Source organism: Python bivittatus, unplaced genomic scaffold, assembly GCF_059951505.1.
Source record: "Python bivittatus isolate LINGU-HERP-01145 unplaced genomic scaffold, Pbiv_v1 ctg000310_np1212, whole genome shotgun sequence".
Classification (NCBI taxonomy): domain Eukaryota; kingdom Metazoa; phylum Chordata; class Lepidosauria; order Squamata; family Pythonidae; genus Python; species Python bivittatus.
Window position 1 is genome coordinate 941,545 of NW_028277054.1, and position 14,080 is coordinate 955,624.

General features: G+C 48.5%; 1 protein-coding gene across 2 annotated transcripts; it reads right to left on the reverse strand.

Moving 5' to 3' along the window:
* Positions 1–4,788: 4,788 nt before the first annotated feature.
* GMFG (glia maturation factor gamma) lies at positions 4,789–13,678 on the reverse strand. 2 transcript variants are annotated; one of them, XM_088139715.1, is made up of 7 exons: positions 12,626–13,678; positions 11,311–11,403; positions 10,618–10,667; positions 6,990–7,041; positions 5,787–5,867; positions 5,372–5,445; positions 4,789–5,041 (listed from the first exon to the last, which is right to left on the reverse strand). In XM_088139715.1, exons 2-7 carry the CDS (start codon positions 11,312–11,314, stop codon positions 4,970–4,972), a joined length of 333 nt encoding a protein of 110 aa, XP_087995841.1. In that variant the 5' UTR covers positions 11,315–11,403; positions 12,626–13,678; the 3' UTR covers positions 4,789–4,969. The 2 variants fall into 2 exon arrangements, with proteins under 2 accessions (XP_087995841.1, XP_087995840.1); XM_088139714.1 differs by having other exon boundaries at positions 11,311–11,407.
* Between the last annotated feature and the right edge of the window lie 402 nt (positions 13,679–14,080).

The following is a 14,080-nucleotide window of genomic DNA, read 5'->3' on the forward strand; positions in this document are numbered from 1 at the left end:
AGCCCCTTTGGGTAGGCTCTGGTTGAAGGAGGGGGCTCTCTGTGAACCCCACACCCCAGTGAGACGGAGCCTGGGGCAGGGAGCCGCAGGGAGGACTTGACCAGGAACGGCTGCACCGCTGGCGGGGAGACGCTGCTCAGGCCGGGCCTGAGGGGCAGTAGGATGGTGAGGGCCATCTAGGAAGGCAGCAGATGCCCATGCAGGGCCGGGTCTGTCTGGAGGAGCCGGACGGCGCCCGTTCCTGTTTCCATCCTGAGCCTGGGCTGTGCGAGCCCCGAGGGGGACCCTCCTGCCCCTCCGGTGGGCGGCAGACGGGCCAGGAGCTGGGAGCAGGCGCGGCTGGCTCCTGGGGAAGGACGGAGCCGGTCGCGGTGGCTTTAGCCACCCGCACGAACCAACCTGTTTCCATGGAGATGCGCCATCCAGAGCTTTGAGAAAGGAAAGGAAAAGCGGGCGGGGGGCGGCGGGAGGAAAAGAGCCCGCCGACGTGGTCGCTGCAGCCGAGAGGGGGCGGCGGATTCGCCGAGAGGCTTCTGGAGCCTGATGCGAAGGCGATGTCCAGGCTCTCCCGCCACCAGCATGCGGGAGGCGGCCTGTCTGGCCCTTCTCTGGACGGGAGGGGAGGGAGGGGAGGGGAGGGGAGGGGGCTCTCGTCGGAGACCGCCTGCCGACGCGAAGGCTGGCTTCGCGGCCTCCCAAGGCGCAGGCACCCTGGGCCTTGGCCAAGCCCGGGCCTCTTCCCATCGCAGACGGGCACAGAGGTGCCAGCTCTCGGCGCAGTGGGCCGGCAGAGGCCCAGCGGTCCAAAAGCGCCTCCCTGGGGGCAGCCGGCCCTCCGGCCGGCCTCCCAACCTGATGCAGCAGGGGCCTCCGCTCCCATCCTCCCCAACGCCCGTTCAGAAAGTCAGCTCCCTCGCCATCCCGGGGTCAGCGCCCCGGAGTCCCGCTGGCTGTTGGGGGCAGAGCCTTGTCGCTGGTGGTACCGACTTCCTGCTTCCTTGCGCGGGCTGCCATTAAGCGCCAGGCGCAGATATCGCTGCGCGTAGCCGCTATCCCATGTTATTCTCCCCCTAGAAACGAGCGCTGATCCCTCGGCTGGGCGCGCGGCTCCGCTCGTCGCCTTCTCTCGCCGAGGGGCTGATTGGTGTTTTGTTGGCAACAGTAATGACAGTGTATTTTTTAAAAATAACTTTTTAATTACCGCTTGTATGCTCACTGCTTTCACAAATGGAAAGGTGGGGTGGATTGCCTTAATGGACTGAATTAATTTGTCAGGCTTTGTTTTAGCTGGCGAGTGAGATGGAGGAGTTAAGCCCAGATGTTTCACGCGAGAGGGGACCTGGACCAGGGCGCATCGTCCGCCTTGCTTTACCGCTGGGGTGGCAAAAAGGCATCGCAGACCGGTTCCTCGTCTGCGCTTCTAGTGTCGCACACTCCTGCTTTCGGGACGGCCCCGAATCAGCCGGGCCCGCGAATGCTTCGCGCCTCCGCGCGAGGGTGGCGGGTCCACGCGGTCCCGAGCAAGAGAGCCCGGCCCGGTCAGCATCGCTCAGCTCGCCCTGTGGCAAGGGGGACGACGGGTGGCGGCCGGACGCAGGGAGGCAGAAACCACGGCTGCCCTTCCTCAGGCGCTGGCTCCGCGGTCCCAAGCAAGCCACCTCGTCCTCCGGTCCTTTATTTTTCCTCCATGTTGAAAAATCATCATCTTCATCATCATAACCACCAACAACCCAATATGCAGCCCCCCCGCAATCCAAGGACAACGGCTCTGCGCCCCCTGCTGCCCAGAGCCGGAACTGCAGACGCCCGGATCCCTGTCTCGGCTTGGCCCGCCTCGCCCAGGCGAAGATGCGGGAGGAGACCCGCCTCGGCCTGGACGCCGCGCTGCGCTGCGCTGCGCTGCGCCGCGCTGCGGGGAGGGGAGGGGAGGGGAGCCTTTTCCCAGCGCAGGCCCTCTGCAGGCTGCTGCCCGCCTCCCAGAAATGCTCAAGGCTCCTCGTTTTGCCTGCATGCAAGGAGACGGAGCCGCTGACAGCCGCAGCCCGCTCGAGTCGGCCGTTTCGAAAGCCACCTCGGTTAGTCGCCGCCTCTGCGCTTGGGGCAAAGAGCTGCGGTGCTAAACTCTGGAGAGAAGTTTTTAAGGACAAAAGGAGTCCCTGGCAACCCCCCTCCTGGGAAGGCCAGCTCGAGGGCGGTGGGAAGTCCACAAGGGCGCTGCTTGAATTCAGGGATAGCCTTGCCCGCTTGGTCGCCAGCAGCTGGCATCCAGAGGCAAACTCCTTCCACTGAACAGGGTAACCATGATGAGTCGCCATGGGCAGTCTGCTCATCTGGGGGGTGTGTGTGTGTCAAAAGATGGGAGGCCTGGCACCAAAGGCCAGAGGAAGGACTCCCTGGGCAGCCTTTGCCAGTCAGCGGCCAACGGCTACGCTGTATTCCTCTCCCATTTGCCCAGCCCTCGTCCCCAACGGCCACCCAGACCACGGGGTTGTGGGAGTCGAAGTCCAGCACATCTGGAGGACCCCTGGGCGGGAAAGGCACAGAGACTGCGGCGTAAAGCAAAGCACTCCATTCCCCTGGGAGACCTTCCTGGACCCCAGAACGCCTCTGCTTCGTAACCCAGCTTGAGATGTGAGACGTGCACATCTGTCTCACGCTTATGTGATAGCTGCTGCCCCAGATCCACAGGAGATGACAGCACCTTGATTTGAGCTGGCATCCCTGAAGTTAGAGGGAGGGAAGATCCTGCCTTCCATGGGCAAGAGGACAAGAGCTGCTTTCTTCAGCCTCTGACTGAAGAATCAGAGTTTTCAACCGACAGGCAGAAGCACCTCTGCGGCCACGGTGATACAGCAACATAAGCATCCGAAGAGCAAAACTACGTCTCCACCATTTCTGGAGTGCGGGGTTTAAGGCATTTTGGGATATTTGCGCAAGCCTTTTTGGGCATATAAACAGCACTTATCCTATGAGAATTTATTTCCTAGACTGGAAACAAGATATTGCATGTTATAAGGTTGAATAGGTAGATTAGCCAGCTGCAGCCTGACGCTTCAGCCAGCCCTAAAGTAAATAAGCTGGGATGGGCCTAGCCCTGTGGCCCCGATCTTTCTCATAATCTTCCGTTTTGCCAAACAAGCGACGTTTAAAGAACTTTCTTCCATGCTTCTGAGATATACAAACTCACTTTGTAGAGAAAACGTGTTTCAGGATTGTCTGCATGGTATCGTTCATAAACCTTGGGCAAATTTCTCGTGCACGAGTTTCCTACCCAGATTTCCCTCCCTTCCCACACCGGACCAGGACATTGAGTTACCCATTTCCATCACCGAGACACATTTTCTCTTCTTCCCTGCCCCCTTTGTCTTTCCAATCAGCAAAACCAATTTCCAGGCCAGGCCGTTTTAATAATCGCTCCTCAGATTAATCTGGCAGGGAGATGGAGAGAAACCCACTCCCTCTATAAATGAGGCAATAATTAGCCCGAGTCTCCGGAGGATACGAATGCCCTGGGGATTCTTCCCACCCCTCAGTGAAGACTCCGGAGGATGATAGAGGATGCAGCATTTTTCTGCTGGGGATCATCTCTATCCAGCCTTTACCACTATACTTTAATAACTCTCACCAATCTAACACTGCTCCATAAAATCTTCCTCCTCAAACTTTCTTTCACCTTTTTAAGTCCCTTTTCCAATTTCTGTCTCCAGGAAGTAGATGTCTCTCAAGGCTTACAAGAAATCCATATTTCCCATCAGAATAAATGCCTGTATCGGTTCAGCCATCAAGGTTAAGATCCTGTACATATTTGTCTGCTTCTTCACGAATTGGCTTAGCCTTTAACCCAAAGGCTCTGAAACTAGGGGTTGTGATTACCCCTGGGGCTTGTGTACAACTTAGAAGGGGGGGGGGGATGTCATGAAGTTTTGTTACAGCTGATCAGGCAATGTAGGAGTGCTATCAAAACTTGCTTCCTCGACAGGCTTGTGCAAGCTAAGTGGGGACCAAGCCTTGCACGAGTTCCATCTGCACTTGTGAGTTCAGCCATCTCTCCAAACCGCCCCCCCAATCACAGCAGTTTTATGTGTTATTGATTTTCTATTTAGCTTTGTTCATGAAGTTCGCACACATTTGTCATTTTAGGGCATCGCAGTATCAGAAGGTTTGAGATTCCTTGCTTTAACCAAACTGCTGAATGAATCCATTTTCTTAGTTTGCACAATATGTTGACCTACAAATTGATCAGAAGTTTGGCTTAGCATACAAAATGCTAAAAACTAGATTCAGTCACTCTCTTTTGTCACTAAGTTGGTAAGTGCCCTGCTTCGGTGTGTTGTACAACACAGCCAGGGCCCTTTTCCCCCTCAGAGTAGCTCTTCGCCATCTTGCTATTTCTGAGGCAACCGTGGCAATCCGACAGGTCTGCTGAGAGAATTCAGCAAGTGCGTAGCTTCTGTGTCATATCTGGAATGCTTTGAAAAGCTGCACTTGCAGGAATTCCTCGCTCAGTCCTGCATCCCAAATTAAAAGACTCTGAAAAGCTGGTCACCCCAATATAGAACTAGGTGTCCACTCTACCTTGCCAGAGCCCTTCCAATGGGCAGAAGGTGCCATCAGCTGGTGAAAGGCTGCACTACGGGGAAAAGAGATCAGCTTGGTCTTCCTGGGTCAGAAAGAGTTCCCCTTCATCTGCAAGAGTGGCAACCCAGATGGTGGTCCCTGGAAACTTAAATCAAGCCCGAAGGGGACAAGTTCAGCACAATGCTTCAGAGAGGAAAAACTAGAATCAGTCACTCTCTTTTATTTTCAGACATTTTCGCTACTAGCCAAAAGCTGGTGGTGCAAACAGTGGTGATGGAGAGGCAGCTTCTGTTATACGCATCATGTGGCGGTGTCTCCAGAGGGAGAGTGGCAGAATCTATTGGAGGCTGGGATTTAAGTGAAGGCTCAGCCCTCCTGGATTGACCAGCAGCTAACGGAAAAAAGCCAGGCGTTCTTTCAGCCACTGCTCCGTCAGCTCTTCTGTGGATCGGATCTCAAAGACCTGGCGAACAGAGAATTGCCACTGTTGTTAATAATTCAATACGGTATATATGACTCCACTCTGTACTACATATAAATGGAACATTTTGCAAATTAAAATAAAATGCAAGACAAAATAAATTCAAAACCAATTCTCACCAATACTGTAAAATAACACAGCAATCGGCAGCACAACGTCAGTGGAATCTTGGTAATCTATATTCTACGGACCTGCAGCCAAGCGACCTTACTCTTTGCATAGAGAAGGTAGAATGAGATAGCACAAGTTCCAAAAGCCAAAAGAGTCAAAGGTTTTGGCAGAACCGTAAGCAGCAAAACCAGGATTAAATACCTTTGTGAGCTCAGCTGCCTGCACCAGCCTGTTTTTGCTCCCGGCATACATCATCTGCTGCTCTGGCTTGCACCCTGGGCGGAAGGAAGAGGGGAGAACTGTTTATTTGCAATTAGCATTCATCATCTCCTTTGGAATGTCTTTCAAAGTAGGGAGAGAAGTCCTCCCTCGAACTGGGCAAACTCAAGTCACATAGATGCTGGACCACTGTATTCTCTCCTTAGAACAAAAAGGCGCCAACAGGAAACTACACAGGATTAGGGAAAACTGCTGCTACGCCCACTCAGAATCAAATCTTGCACTCTTCCTACAACCACCTTCAAAGGTTTGCATTTATTCCTATAAGGAATCAAACCCAACTCCACTGAAACCAGCCCCTTAAACTACCCTGGTTGTGTTGGTTAGTGATTCTTACCAGCTGGACTGGAAAAGATGAAACAAAGCGGGTAAGAGATCCGCCCATCACTGTGGACATATTTATAGCTGTAGACAACAAATGTAGACACACATGGACAGTCAAGGAAACAACAGGAAATTTCAAGCAAGTTAGGACAGGGACTCTGAAGAGAGCTTCTTCCGAGCTTATGCCTAGGCTCTAGAACTATCTACAGAGACCTGTTTCGTCCTTTCTCTGATGGATTTTCATGATTTAATTTCGAGTTTTTTCTGGTGTGCTTCCTTTTAGGTATAGAGCCTTCGTAAACCTGGCCTTGCCTCTACAACATACACAAAGCAGTCCTAAGATGCCCAGGACTGGGCTTCCTGGTCAAAAACACCTTTCATTCATTTGCAGCCTAGCCTATACTCTCTTCCAGTTGCTTGAAAACTTAAGGAATGGAGGATAAATTTCTCTTTTGAGCCATTCACCTTGTGCGGCTGCTTTAATTCTCTCCCCATTATGTGAACAGCATCAATGCCTTTGGCAACGCTGTTCATTCCTGTGTTCTTTTATCCTGGATGTATGGCTAAGGGACAGTGGAATAGAGTTTGCCAGTTTATGTTGCTATTCTTTTGTGACTCAGTGGACAGCCAACACTGTTTGCTTTATGTCCAGCAGTGACTGACGTAGGACCTAAGTAGAAATAGGGCAACCAGATCTGGGCTGCAAGCTTCTGGGTGATCATTAGATAGCAGCGCAGAAATACAGAAAACTCTGATAATTCTTTGTTGCCATCTAGTGGTCATCCAGATGTATACAGCCCAAATCTGGCAGCTGAAAAAAAAAGCCTAAGTAAGAAGGGTCTGGCTGCTGGTCAGATCAAAGACCTATTTAGTTATGCACACTGCTTTCTGGGTGGTCAGCTAGATGTTCCTGAGAAATGTTCATGCAGAGCTGGAGAGCAATATTTGTCTGATGCAGTGACTTCCCCATCAAATGTCCTTTAACCATTATAGCAATTAGCCCTGGATAAAACTTGGCTAATTAACTTGCAGAATCATCTAATATTCTACCATCTTGTGAGAGCAAATTTCATAAACTGATTACGCCTTAGGTGAGGGAAGACTTCCTCTTGTCTGTCCTGACAGCAACAGAAAAACGCAGAGCCACTTAAAGATATGGGCAGATGCAGAAGGACCTAGAAGATGAAACTAGATTCCCTCCCCACAGCTCTAGGATATCGGGGCTGGCGCTCAGGTAGTTCATTTCTCAGCTGCTCTGGAGAGACATCCTACAGAAGAAGAGAAGACAAAAGAGGCGTTATTTCAGAGATGGGCCTTGACCAATGGGAGTGCAAAGAAAGGGGCGAGATTTCTTCTCAACTCAAATAAAACCTACATGGAACTTCGCAAAAGATGAAGCTAAGAGAGGGGAGGGGCCTTGTGGGATGAGAAGCAGGGAAAGCAAAGTACAGAACTATAGAAGTATTTTCAAAATGTAAGCTAAACAATGTTTTCATATGTGTTATATCTTCAGGAGTTAACTTTGCTTCTTGAGGAATGTTCTTGCATCCCATAGGGTTTTTACAGGATGTACTTCAAATCTTATTGTTTCTTGGACATCCTGAGGCATCCTGTTCCACTGGGCTGCAATGGGGGATCACATATCACATGCTGTACTGCTACAGCTGTGCTCTGTGCAGTGTTTTGCTTTTGATAAGCCACCAAAAGAACTCCTTGTTGTGAGAAGATGGCATCACCAGTAATGAGGCAGAAATTCCTAGACCCGTCTTTTTTGCAAGCTGCTGAGCACCAAAGCAAAGCAAAGGACTGTTCACCCACCCAGCAGCCCGCTGTGTCACTCTCGGGGTTTCTGTGCGCCCTTCTGCCTGCCATCTTTCCCTCTGACATGGAGATGTACGGTCCTTCCCCAGCTGAGGTCCACACAGTCTTTGGACAGCATGACAAGGCTCACACTTCCAAAAGTGGGCATGGTGTTGCTAAAACTCAAGTTTGGCTTAATTGAGAACTCTCTGTGTTTAATATTTTCCTCTTCAATTTGGCTAAACATCACAATGTGATGGCAGAGGGGTTTGGAGGACCACCCCAAGCCTTTGGGGCACCCAGATTACATACGGGCACAGTAAAACTCAGATACGGCTACTCTCCCTGCACTAAAATCTCATGAGGTAGCAGATATGATCTGAATCTGGGACCCCCAATAATGGCTCCATTTGCTGCCTCACAGCAGCGATCTTCTATCAGGTGTCAGGTGGAGTTGCTCTGACTACAAGCAGCCTGAAAAGTGTCATTTTCAGTCTCACATCAAAATGCCAAAATTGTTTAAAGGCTCAGCTGTGGCTCTTGACATTCCAGATAGTTGAATAAAATGGGCCATAAAATGTTGATGGTTGCTTGCTGCTCTAGAGAGCAGTGGAGTGGGGAGAGAGGGAAGAAGCAGTGGTTCTGTTTCTCACCACTCTTCTGCAAACTCTGCCTTCATCAAATAGGAAACTTTCTGTCTTTGAAGGCTCCCTGCTCTGACTCAGTGCCACGGAAAAGGGGCTCAAAAGTTCATTTCTTCATTCATTCCGCTCCATTCAAACTGTTAAAACTCCGAAAAGAGCAGTTGCTGTTTAGGATAAAGAAAGATGGCTCAAAGGGATCAGCAGTCTCCTCATTCGAGGTCCCTGCGCATATCCTTTTAAATGCAGCAGCATTGAGGCACCCTGAAACCAATCTAAGCAGCTCAAGTGAAGAGGTTACTTGGAGCCAATGATACAGGTGCCAGAGCCAGCCCTCCTCTGCTCTTGGTCAGTCTACCCGGATTCAGCTGCAGCAGTCATAAACCCTACGCACGCGTGTCTCAGGGGCTTGGAAGTGGAGAGCGGGGGGCAAGCAGAGAGAGCAACACAAGGCCTTCCCAGAGCCTGACAACTTAAGAGTAAGAGCCTGAATATTACAGGAGGTAATCTCAAGATAGAGTATCAATTAATATTTTGATCCCAGAAGATAAAAGTAATTCTTCTTAGCTATCTACTTTTCCAGGATAATCTAACTGGTTAATTGGTTAAAAGCTGGTCCAGAATGCAGCCACGTGAGCTATTTTTGGTGCCCAAAGAAGGACCCACATAACACCGTTGCTCCGCAAGCTGCATTGGGTACCGGTTTGCTTCTGGGTCCAATTCAAGGTCTTGGTTATCACCTTTAAAGCCCTACATGGCATGGGACCAGGTTACCTGAGGGACCGCCTCTTCCCCATGACTTCAACCCGTCCCACCCGATCACACAGAGAGGGCATGCTCTGGACCCCCTCAGCAAAAGAGCTCCGACTAGCGGGGTCCAGAAGGCGGGCCTTCTCTGCTGTAGCCCCTGCCCTTTGGAACACCTTGCCCTCGGAGGTGAGATTGGCCCCCTCACTCCTGGCCTTTCGGAGGGATCTGAAGACCTGGCTCTGCCATCTGGCCTGGGGTGGGGAGGGAAGTCATCCAGTGTGGGGTTGGCTAGCCCCTTAGAGGCCTGGCGTTGCTGCTTTTTCCTTCATCTTTTGTGACTGTGTATATAGGCTTTTAATTGTATATTTATTTATTGTTTTTAATGAGTTGTGAGCTGCCCAGAGTCCCCCATTGGGGGGAGATGGGCGGGGACAGATTTAATAAAATCAATCAAGCAATCAAGCAATCTGTTTGGAAGTATCTATTCTCTGCACCGCTTTCTGTTTTGGAGATTCCCTCAGAACTATTAAAATGATTTTGCATTCTGATAAAAGGGGGAGGCAAAGTCCTCCACAAAATCCCACCAACTCCTTGTGCTTTACTAAAAAGCAATGAACTAGAGATCAAATCATTAACATCTCACTGACATGCATGAAGATTGTAAAACATACTGAATTAAATAGGAAGGCAAACAATGTCATCAGCACATTGCTCCCCTAAGATAATAAATTTGATTTGAAATTCAATTTGCTTTTAGTCTGGCCTAGTAATTTCTAGCAAAATTTATATCAATGCTGGAATGTATAGTGGAAGAGTTTGCTTTTGGGGAAAAAGTGATGTTGCCTTAAGTCAGATTCAACCAATGGCATAACACATTGGGATTTTAGCTTTTGGATGAACTTAAATCAGGAGGAGTAGAAATGGAATGTGTATGCCTATGCATATATAAATGTACGTGCATGCACACATGAAGGAATGAGAGCAAATGAAAGAGAAATGCAAAAGCGTGTCATTTCAGTGCCCTCCGTGTAAAAAAAAAATCCCATCTTGTGTATGTTTAGGATTTGGCATCATTGCTATCTTTCCATTGTGTTGAAGGAAAGGAGTTGGCTCATATTTTATCTTAATCCATAGTGCAGATAATTCAATTTTACTCCAAAAGGCAAAATTCCTTTATAATGTCCTCTGTTTATAACAAAATACACATTTCTAGCTTTATAAAATTGAGTTTTTATTTTAATATATGAAACTACAGTTAAGCAGTTAGATAACTATTCATAAGATGCAGCCCTTCTCATGCTCCAGATTTAACCGAGCACTTTATTTGATATAAAAGAGAGCACTCCACAGTTCTGACTGATTTGGGACGACAGGAAAGATGTATCTTTCTCTGCCCCCTGTGGCTTGGTTTATGTGTATGTGAGTCAGCTCTGCATTAATTGCTCTTTGTAGCGTGTTCAGCCGCAAATACATGCTAGACATTTCTCTGACCCTTGAATGAACCTATGTTTTCCCTACCTAAGCTAAATGCTGCTTTAAACTATGGACTGGAATTATGAATAGGTATTTAAATAGAGTCAAAATATGTGGCCTTCTTTAATGGGAATACTGTATTCATTTTAGTTTTAAAAATGAAATAAAACTTTTGCCTACCTGAAATTCTTCTTCCAGAACCACCAGTTGTCTATCTTTGTCAACTTTCACTGATGATAGAGAAAGGAGAAACCAATTAATAATTCTTTCACCTCCATCTGTTCCTACAAATCTTGCAGTTTCAGCAACCACAAATTCCTCGTCCTTCTCAAATCTTCCTGCACGACTGGTAGACAAGAGTGAGAATGGAGCACTAAGCTTGAAATCCTGACTTTAACAGCACTGAAGAAATCTACAGTAAGCAGGATTACAGCCAAAAGCTGTTTTCAGATCTCCTTCACTTTCATCGAAGTGATGACAAATTAACTGATGTTAAAGGTTGCCTATACAGCTGTCAGCAGAGGTTCAATGAACACCAAAGCCACTTTAATATAAGGTGTCCAAAGTGCTGACACATTTCAAACTAGTAGGCTGCTGTCCTCTTGGGTTAAAAAATACAATCACAATGGTGTACAATGGAGCTCATTGAAAGTGTACACACACACACACGAGTGCACACATGCATATTCACTGAGGAAGCACAGATGTTTGAAATGTATCAGGATCTGGGTGCCTCTTGTACTGAATTTGTGATACATGGGCCAAGCATACTGTTTTGCACTAATAATTGTGTTAAGTCACAATGCTTGAGCACCCAAGGGGGGGAAAACATGGGACAGACAATTAATTTGCATCACACAGGGGGTAACTCACTCATTATAGCTGTGTTGTTAGTCTCCTTCTGGAAACGAAATTTCTTCAGTTTCTCTAAGAGCTCTGGATCCACATCACACACAACCAGAGAGTCTGACTGAAAAAGAAAGAGCAATGTGGATTTTCTGTTCCACTCACGTGTATCACGCCTGGCATCATTTCATTTTCCTGAAGGCAACATGAATCTCCCCTCCTCTCTGACTACTGCAAAAGGTTGCCTATATTTTCAGCCTGGTCCAAAATGTGAGGCTCATATCCAGTAACAAAATGCCCAAGTGGGTGTAGAACAAATGACATATGCAAAACAGGCTTGTTTTCTTAAAACCATAGTCCATTTTTCTATACCTAACGGTTTAGCTATAGCTATAAACTGTAATTAAAATTGAAACTAAAAATTCCAATTTCCATGTGGCTATATGGAGCTGAGCAGGGCAGGCAGGCAGCTGGTTGCACAAGACTTATGCACAACCAGGCAGTATTTTTCTAGATGCCTTTCTGTTTCTGCAGTTCCTCATTTTTGAAAAAAAAAAAAGAAATTAATTCCAATCCTCCACAAAACACATCTTTTTTCACATGGATTTTGGTTTAGCCTCTGCATCCTCATTCTGAAAACGTTTGGTTCATGTAATGGCATTTGCCTACAGTCAGTCAAGCCTTTATTACGGTCAGACCAGCATATGCCTACTGTATAGTCTTATCTCCTCCACCCTTCACCATTTTGATGTTAGACTGGCAGCGGAAACTATGTTGCCTGCGTGTATTGATGGTGCAACATCAACAAAAGCAGAAAGGTTTTGAACTGGCCATAAATCACGAGGTTGTCAGGGGTTGAGTTAATCTCATCTGCCAACTTTGTTTCTAGGACATTTTATGCCTAACAGAAATTTTTCCACCCTCTTCTTGAAAACCTGAGATAAGGGGATTCTGTCTCTTTGTTTCATGACTAAATAGGCTTAAATCTTCATAAAGCAGTCTACATTTTCCTTATCACTAAAACTCAACTACTCAAAAGCACTCCAAAACGCCCTTGTTTTGAAATGCTGATCTTTCAATACGGCACACTGCAGAGGAAGTGCGTTTCAACACGAGCCTGGCCCCAACTTGGGCCATAACTGTTTCTCTTGAGGCTTCATTTTGAAAGATGGCAAAGAAACCGTGCCTTCAGAACCTCCTCCCGATGGATTTTGCATCTGAAGGAATAACTGACTGACTGGCAGTGACCAGTCAAATTAAAAAAAAAAACCACTTTCCAAGACAGCTAACCCAACATTGGAAGCAAGGGCCCCACCCACAATTAGAAATTGTTTAAGCTGACCATTCTGTCTTGGTTCTCTCCAGTCTTATCTCCTTGTCTGCTGAAATCTTGTAGCTCCCGGTCTGGTGCTTTTCCCCTAGGCAGGATGTGTTGTTCTTCAGCTCAGGGCACTCTCCAACAGATGTAAAGGAAAGACAGATAGGGAGGAAGTAATTGCTGATGATGGGGTGGAGCATAGAGCAATGCAAAAGGTTTCCTTTTTAGTTACAAAAGAACAGCAGCCAGAAAACAAGGTGGGAATTTATTCTGCTGTATTTGGGAGTCCCACCAAATCATATTTTTCAAAAGGAAACAAGCACAAGGAGAAATTAAGGCTATGAAAGAGGCTGCAGTTCTCAGCTCCGTTTCAAACAGTAGTTTAGCAAAGCAGGTTACTCAAGCAAACAAGCCAGGGCATCTTCTTTAGGGAGAGCCTATCAGTTTGATCCAATATAGTATTCAGAAATAAGCGTGAGTTTTTAAGAGCTAACCAAGTTTACAAGCCTGGGCCAGATCAAGCAGGTCCCTTTAATACAGGATTAGAGTTCAATTCCCAGAATCCCCAGTCAGCTGGCCAGAATTCAACACATCAGGGAAGGCCAATTGCTGAGAGACAAATAGCAGGGCAGAGCAATCACCTACATAGATTGGATTTGCTCCATCTGGTGCTAAAACATAGTTGGCTTTTACCTTAGCTATCTAAACAAACCACCATTGGCTGGGTCCCCCCAACATGCTAAATGGAAAGCAAACAAGGCTGTGCCTAATTCATGGGGCAAACCCAGAAGACTGGGTGAGCTGAGGAGCCACAAGCAGGAGTCCTGTGAACCCCACGTTTGCATGGCCATCTGCAGGGGGAAGCGGGCAACGTGACACACACAGTCCTGGATTGCAGTATACACCTAAGGGCAGGCAGCTTGGCTAGCCAACCCAGGGGGCGGAGGTGCTCTGACCCTGTCCTGCAGGGCGGGCTTCACACAACCAGGCCGAGGCGGACACTGGAACCCAGCCACCATTGTCTGAGCCTGTTGGGTGAACCACTAGGCCAGTGTTTCTCAACCTCAGCGACTTTCAGATGCGTGGACTTCAACTCCCAGAATTCCCCAGCCAGCTGTGCTGGCTGGGGAATTTTGGGAGTTGAAGTCCATGCATCTGAAAGTCGCTGAGGTTGAGATACACCGCACTAGGCCCTAAGAGCCTTTACTGGCTTTACTGTCGTGCTACCAGCACGACAGCAGAGGCTTGCGAACACGGGTCTGGGGCTTCACAGCTTGTGTGAACTCAGCCAAGGTGAAGACCCAGGTTCGAGCAAGTTACTGGGCTCCATCCGCACCGGGAAGACGGACGGGGCTCGAGGGGCAGGGCAGCCCTCGGAGGCTTGGACCCAAGGGCCGCAAAGTGAGGCGGGGACCCGGCGCGGCCCGAGGGAAGCGGCGGGTGAGGGGAACGGGGCGCCTCTTTTGGGCCTTGCGCTTC

Coding starts and splice junctions, on each gene's coding strand:
- GMFG (XM_088139714.1), bottom strand. Junction 5,446..5,786: donor CATCTTTTCCAGTCCAGCTG/GTAAGAATCACT, acceptor CCTTCCGCCCAG/GGTGCAAGCCAGAGCAGCAG. Junction 5,042..5,371: donor AGGCAGCTGAGCTCACAAAG/GTATTTAATCCT, acceptor TCTGTTCGCCAG/GTCTTTGAGATCCGATCCAC.